General features: G+C 42.9%; 1 protein-coding gene across 4 annotated transcripts in view; it reads right to left on the minus strand.

Moving 5' to 3' along the window:
* Positions 1-7,200, minus strand: part of ZDHHC14 (zinc finger DHHC-type palmitoyltransferase 14) — a 94,224-nt gene extending 87,024 nt beyond the window's left edge. For 2 of the 4 annotated variants that reach the window (XM_057364858.1, XM_057364860.1), the window contains exon 1: positions 5,862-7,199. In XM_057364858.1, the coding sequence (XP_057220841.1) occupies positions 5,862-6,112 (251 nt within the window). In that variant the 5' untranslated portion in view covers positions 6,113-7,199. Of the gene's footprint in view, positions 1-5,861 lie in introns of all 4 variants that reach the window. The other 2 variants (XM_057364857.1, XM_057364861.1) reach the window with 2 other exon arrangements.
* Positions 7,201-7,976: the final 776 nt, after the last annotated feature.

The following is a 7,976-nucleotide window of genomic DNA, read 5'->3' on the forward strand; positions in this document are numbered from 1 at the left end:
ACCAAAAACCAACAAACCAAACACCCTCATAAAGAAAAAAAAAGCTGTTTAACAGATGTTTTGGAAAGCGGGTTAGTGTTACAAAACCATTAAAAGTTTCTGCAGTTTCAGGGGAAATAAAGAAGACACGACTTCTAAAAGCATGAGAGGTTATCCTTCCTTCTGTTTTCCTCACAGAATTGTACCATGAAAAACAAAGCATTTAATCATTATCCATTTCCACACAAATAGACCTAGCCTTGAAAAACAGAAGTGCCTGTCTTAATATCAAATGCCATTAGTTCACTTCTGGGTGAAAGGATTTCAGCTTATATCACAAAATAATTTCAATGCAGGTTTACAAGTTTAAACTGACATACGTGCTCAGTGATGTGCTATTTTTGAAATATAGTAGCACCAAACTACTCTCTTTTGGCCAGGGAGATACTTCAGCAGAAAGACTTGCTGAGATCACTGGGAAACAGAAGATTATGCAAACTCTTTTGCAATGAAGGAAAGAAAAGTCCCTCAACAAGAAAGAAGTATTAGATATACTTAGTACATGAGAGATACTTGATTCTGACAGTTAATACTTTCAGGGCAATTAAGTGCAAAGAATAAACTTCTGCTTGAAACGCATACTGTTCCTTAGAAAGTGAAGGTACCATTTGGTCAATACAAAATGTAAGTCCTAAAGATTAGATTTACTGCATTCCATGCCTTTTTCATTAAGTTATCAGAGATGTGTAATACAGCAAAATAAGGAATAATGATATTCCTCTGGTTTAAATTTAGTGACAGGTTTAAAAAAAAAAAAAAAAACAGCACAAAAAAACCTGGGAGACAATAACACCTACTCAACACTGCATTCGCCTATGTCACTATGCACAATTAGGCAGTGACTGCCTCCCATGTAGAAAAGGATGCAGTTGTCTTGTTGAACAGTAATTTTAGTTCGTATACTATGCTTTTTGCTTTAAAATCCATTTTGACATCTTCAACAGGAAATGTCCTATAATTTTACAGCAGCCTTTAGCAGTCGGATTGAAGTTTGATTGGCAGCACTTTCTTCCAAGGAACTTGTACTTTAAAGACATGGTCATCGAGAGATGCAAGTAACTTACTCGTCTTATGAACAGAGGAAGAAGGTGCTTATTAGATGAAGAACATTCCACCTACTTAGAACACAACCTCATACTAAGAATCCACCTCTTGCAAAAGCAGAAAACACTTGGCATAAGATGAGAAGGGTTGTTGATACCACAGTGAAAACGCTCAGCTTACTGACATCAGTGTTTACACATAGAGGTTTGTTGCAGTGAGCAGCTAGTTACACCACTTTGCCACAGAAGTTCAATATTGAACATTCTACACAGCATCAGAAAGTGTGACTCATGAATGTCCTCCAGTCACACTGGTTTTCAAAGTGGGAGGCATGGAGCAGGTTGCCAGCAACTGCAAGAGCATAGAAATCAATGGCTTGTACACACGTATGCACATAAACAGCCTCAGTTTAAATAATTTTCCAGCATCCATATTTTGCAAGAAAACGMAATTACACAAATGCTCACAGAAAAAAAAAAAATTAAAAATCAAGTGTTAATTAGCTCAAAATAAACAAACTAAAAAACCCTCCAGCTTGTTGAATCAGTGCAAGCGTCAAATGGTATCAGAAGTGATAGGGCTCTGATTCACATTTACAGAGAAAAAAGCTGCACTGCCTCAGCCCTTCCAGCATTCTACCATCTGCTTCACCCTTCTTCCAGGGCCACTCACCCTGCAAATGAGTTGACAGAAGAAAACATGACGATGCCTGAGTCAATTCAGTTCAGTCGGCATCTTCACTTAAACCCACGTTTCATGGGAAGTTTAATTTGCCTGCCTGAGCTGAAGCATCTCAGGTGCAGACATGTTCCTTCCTGCTACCTGCCCAGTGAGGTCCAAGAGGGAAGGGAGCACAGAGGCAGCATGAACTCACAGCAGCAACACAGCCAAGATTGTCCACCACCRCTCTGGAACTCACATCCACACAAGATTTGCCATTTTACCACAAGAAGTTTGTTTCACAAACTCTGCTGTGTTAAATATGTCATTCAGCCTCCATTTTGCTTTCCTGTAACCTACAGAAATAGGAGCCCTAATGACCATAAGCATAAGGGCTCTTATTTCTTTTGAATATGTATACCTAGCTAAGTGCAGTAAGTATGCAGCATGTTAGTTCTGCCTCCATTGCACAAATAAAGGACTTTACATACATGTAAATACAGTRGTTGAACAGGCAACATACAGAAACAGTCCGCCCTTCACTTACAGATGCTATCTTTATTCTGGGGAGAGGAATTTGTTTTCTGAGCTTTACAGGYAGCTACTTTGATAAATGAGTGCTAAATAGTTTAGAAAAATATATATATCTGTGTAATGGTGCAAGGCAAAGGAAAAAAAGAAAATGCAACACAAGGCCAAATTTACAAGAAAAAAAGAAAAAAACAGCTAAATAACTCAGGATTACAGTTAGGAATATGTTTCAAGGTAAAATAACATACCCAAATTTTAAAGACAGAATCAGTATTATGTGGCATCTCATCTTGAGCAATTTAAAATAGGTATAATCTTTAAGAACAACTCAGAATAGCATCCCTCTTAGGACCCAAAAGTGCTTGCAATCATTCATGTTACATTTAACAGACAAATTACAGAAATAAAACTGCTTGTTATTTGCATTCTCTCCCTTTGGAAGRGGAGGGAAGCAGGACTTATAAATATTTTACCTGCTTGAAAGCTCATGGTTTGTTGTTTTTCTTTCAGGCAAATTCTGGCTTACCTCTTTTGAAAGTGAAAAAGAATAGTGAAAAGATAAAAGGAAGAAGTGGTGATGCACTTTGAGTACATGAGAGATAAAAGTCAACAGATAGAAAGAAATAAAACTAGCTGAAARCAGGAGCTGGAGAAAGTAGGCAGGRAAAAAAGTACAAAAGCATAAATATGAAGATACAAAAGATTACAAAGGCATGACTCAATGTCAAAAGCTATACAGGTGAAGATGTATGACATATGTTTGCTTTTGGAGACCAAGGATTTGTTGACTCAGAGAAATGTACGTCTTCCCTGGAGAGTAGTCCAAAGCACATGAGATGCAGATCTGGATGCATGGGTGACAAGAGTAAAACAAAACAAAGGTAGGGAAATCACACTGAAGGAACAAACGAAGCCAAAGTATAAAGGACAATGCTTTATGTTAACATGACGATTTTCAAGGAATTAGCTGTCAAAGTAATCTCTCCTACTTCCCSCTTTCTCTGCCTCTAACTAGGGAATGACTTGGACCATGAATACTTATTTTCAAGTTGCCAAAACCAAAGGGAACAAAATAATTTATTTCCACTGTAGCAAAAAAAAAAAAAAAAAGACCAAACCATTTCCACGACATACACAGTACCTTCCTCTTCAATGGCAATTTGACCTTACATTTCAGACACACACATGCCCAATTAAAAACCACTCTGCTCCACATGTATATGCAAAGGACTGCAAGACATTTCTGTCATATTCAATTAATGGATGTTAATAAGAAGCCCCATAAACAAATCAGCCAATAATGGCAATGACACTTAAACACTCAGGATTTTATCACTGATCAATAAATAGTAACTTTACACTACTACAAATAAACACAAGTAGAAACTGCTTCAAAGCAACACTCTTCAATAAGAGACTCCCTTCTTTTTCTGACATTGACAATCCTCTGCAGTTTAAACATCACAAACACACTGAACACTATTCTCACTATTCTTTCRATTTGGGTTTTAATTAGCCTTCAGAAGATGAGTAATAATTTTTCAATGCAAGTGCTTTCTAAAGRCCAAAATCTACCTTATCATTATAAAATGAAATATCATTGCCACCCTCTACTTTGATTTTCCTTAGGAGAGTGCAAGTGATACAAGAATGACTCAATACCAGCACACACACACAGAATTTATTCAGTTGTATTATATAAAGCCCAAAATTCCTCCCTGCTTCGAGACTTGAAATMAGCTCCAATTATATATTAAAATGCTTGACTAAAAGTCTCGTCAATCACATACGGTTACACTGCAAATTTTCTCAAAGACATGAYGGAAGTTGCAGAATTCAACTCTGGTAGAGCATGCAGCTCACAGCAGAGATGAGATCAGAAGGTGATGAACAGCTAGCAGATCATCCTGCTTTAGCTGCAAAGAAAATTTATCTCTGAAAGATCAAAGTGTCAAAACATATAAATAAATTGCAAATGGTGGCTTAATAAATCAGTTTTACAATCCTGATTATAAAACAGTTTCAATCCTACATTTGTTTTGGTATCTGCAGGAAGTCCAGTAGCCTTCAGAAGCTGTGCTTAAGGTGATGAGACTGCACATACAAGTGTCAGCCCACACAGAAAAGCCTTCCAAAAGCTTAATCATGACAAACAGAATAGAGTAGCACCCAGTCCTGATGCAATACTATCAGGCTACACCTTTAATACCCTGTAAAACCAGGGAAGTAAACACACTTCAGTGTGGACACCATCAAATGTGCTACTTCAACTTCTCAAATTATATTCAAGCAGCTTCATGTCTGCAGGTTTACATTTCATAAACCCATCTAAAGTAATCTGGAGCCCATGAATGGCAATTCATCCACTGAGCTCACATACACATTTAGCCACTGGTTATCTGTTGAGCATTTTTACTTTCTTTATTACCACTATTGTTAAGGTGATCTCCATTTAACAGCTACAATTTAGRGTTTGTTAATGTCCCTATCTTCTTGCTTGAAGACACCAAGTAATGAATGACCTTTGTTTTTCAACCGTACCACTTAGCAAAACAGTTTCCAGAGGCAGCACCAAAACTTAGTTATAAATATTATTTCTTAYTGCAGAAAGAAGTAATTTGGAGATATTTTCCTGCCACAAGTCAAACTGCAATGATTTAAAGCAGGTAAAGTACCACTAACCCTTTAACATAATTATTGTTATAGAAAGTTCTGTAGCTATGTAAACATCTTTGTATTTGGTTCCTAAATAAAAAGAATAAAAGTCAAATCTTATTGCTCATCTCAAGTGCCTAATTCTTTACTGCCATATGTAGTTAACTACTACAACATAAGTGTAAAAATCAGTATATTTGATTTGCTGTCACTGTGTGTTCACTTGATATAGATGAAAAGGACTCCAGAGCAASAGAGAAAATAAACCCTAGAAGTATACCATAAGCTTGCTTTTAAAAAAAAATACAGACCAAACTGCCAAAGCAAATGTAGCTTAAACTAAGACTAAACTCACATACAAGTTACCAGCACAAAGAGAAAGTAATGCTGTTACCTAGTGGTGGAAAGCTAGGTACATGTAAAATTGTACAGCTTTCTTTTTTCTCCTCACTTCAAGTTCTCATCCACAAGCTACTAAATGATGGCAAGAGAAAAAAAAAAAAAAAAACCCCATGCTTAATTCATAAACTAATGAAAGATACTGCTTTTCTTGCATTCAGTTCTGTGACAGAGTCAGTATTTTTGCATGTGCCAGTTTTGATTCTCAGAGTAATTGACAGASAACGAGCTACATCATTTCCTGGTCATCCCAAATCTGCAACACTCCTCTTGCAACACCAGCAAGAGCTGGAAGCCTGTGATTATAAAAGCACTTCAACCTTAATCCTCATTAGTTTTCCAGCATATGATAACCCAAACTGTACTGTGCACCCCTCAGCATCTTATCAGATCATATTTTCAATTATATAAACCAATATTAGTGGAATTCAGTTAGCATTCTCTCATAAATAAAAATGTTAATTTTGCTTTCAGACAGAAAATAAATAGCCAGAGGAGGGCAAGGAATATACAAAGACATTAAAGTCACTTACTCAAACGCAAAGAAGAGTCCACTGGTGACCAAGATGAGAACAAGAGTCAGGTAGAAGACTCCAGTCTGTCGAGCCATCATGATCCTCCCATTGCAGAAGAATTTGTTTCTTCCAGGAAAAACCTCCCATTTTCTCTTGGGAACTGATTTCTTTTTCTTATGGGGAGACTCCATGGGAGATGAAGAGCTGTGTGTGCTGATCTGACTGTATTCACAGTCTTTCATGGGCCCACTACCACCTCCAGGAGTCATCAAGAAAGCGTAAAATGTGGGGAGAACCCCACCAAAAATATATACAAATATATAAGTGCAAATATTCTTCTGACCGAGAGAGCCCTCTCCACCAGCTCCAGTTAATAAAAAAAGCAAATAATACGATGAAAGTCTGCTACCAGACTAGCAATAGGTGTATCATGCAAACACCACTTAACTCTTCAGAAACCACAGCTGTCATATCAGAAATGCTTGAGAGGGATCTTTCCTTCCTCCACCAGTTACAAAACAACCACGTAGGACAATCCTTTTAAAAACAACTTATCACAAAACAGGACAAAAAGAAAGAAAAAAAAAAAAAAAAAAAGTTAGGCTCTCAAAAAAAAAAAAATAGTCTTTTTTTCAAGTTTATTTTCAAATGGGAAGAATTTTTTCCTTCCCACGCACACCCTGAGAGTTCTCTCCGAGGGTCAGAAGGTTGGTCAAGGCAAGGTTTAGTAATCGAGTCTATCATTCATAGAGATTTGTTATAATCCTCCTTTGCGCAGCAGATTCCACTGCTAAAAATGACCATTCCTAAGACGTTCCCTCGAGAGACACGCGAAACAAATCATTAAGGGGGAGGGGAGGAAAAAAAAAGAAAGAAAAGGGGAAAAAAAAAAGGCAAGTAAGGAACCAGGCTGCAACTCCAGCTTCCGAAGAACACTTCAAGCTCTCGTCTTCCTGAAGCCGCAGTCCAGCGGGAAGCGGCCGCCGCTCCGCGCAGACCTAGGGGCGCAGGGCTCCCCTGTCAGCACTCCGCTGTAGGGGATTCTCCCGAGCCCGTGGCAGCCCGGGRCACGGCCGGTCGCCGACACACACCAGCGCCTCGGGAGCAGGTCCTCCTCATCCTCCCTGCCCGCCGCGCCGCTCAGCCCGCGCCTCCCCCTACACAACAGGTCCCCGCCGCCGCCTCATGCTCCYCAGCGCCTCGGCCCCGCGGGAGGGAGGTTGGGAGGCAGGGGACAGGGAGGCTTCGCCGCCGCTATATCTCTGCCAGGACTTCTCCCTCCCCGCACCATCCTCGCCGCCCGGCTCAGCGCCGCCGCGGCCGCTCGCACCCCGCCCCGCCGCAGGCTCTCGCCCACGGCCCGCGGCGGTGCCGGGCCCCCCCCCGCATCCCGCCCCCTCCTCCGGCGCACAGGAGCGGCTCCCCGCCGGCGTCCCTGGTTTCGCTGTGCTCTGGCCCCGGAGCAAGGCGAGACAAACGCCCGGCTTCCCCCTTCGCGAACCGGAGAGCGGCGACTTTCTCTTCACCCTTCTTTACGAGCCTCTATCCAGGCTTCCCCCCGGCAGCCAAACCCCGAAGCAGCAGCTGCCACCACCTCTTCATTTTCAGGGGGAGGCGGTAACCACCGCAGCGCCGGCCGCCCGCCCGCCCGCGGGAGGAGCCGGCGGGGGACGGGACCACACAGGCGCGCACCCTCCACCGCCCTCGGCCSGTCGGTCACTCAGCCGCTCCTCAGCGAAGGGGCAGCAGGTCCCACGCACCAGCCGGCCCGGCCCGGCCCTCTCCACGGCCACTGGAGCGCGGTGACCGCACTAACTCTTCTCCATCRCCACCTCCCCGCAGGCAGCCGCCCGCCGGCCGGGTAGAGGCGCAGAGCAGCGAGCCGGGCAGCGGGTGTCCGCGCTGGAGCCCCGCTCCCGCTGCCGCCGCCCCCCGCTCAGCCCTCGCCGCCCCCGCCCCACGCTCCGCTGAGCCGCGAGCGGTGTGTGCCTGCAGCCCCGGGCGGCGGCCRCGTCTCGCCCCGTTCCCGTTCCCGCTGCCGGGCCGAGGGCGGGCGAGTCCCGCCAGCGAACGACGGGCACGGAGAAGCCCCGCCCGCGCGGCCCGACCTAGCGGGACCAGCCCCCGCCCCGT

Source organism: Malurus melanocephalus, unplaced genomic scaffold (genome assembly GCF_030028575.1).
Source record: "Malurus melanocephalus ecotype Western Australia unplaced genomic scaffold, MMel_1.1 scaffold_43, whole genome shotgun sequence".
In the NCBI taxonomy this organism is placed as follows: Eukaryota; Metazoa; Chordata; class Aves; order Passeriformes; family Maluridae; genus Malurus; species Malurus melanocephalus.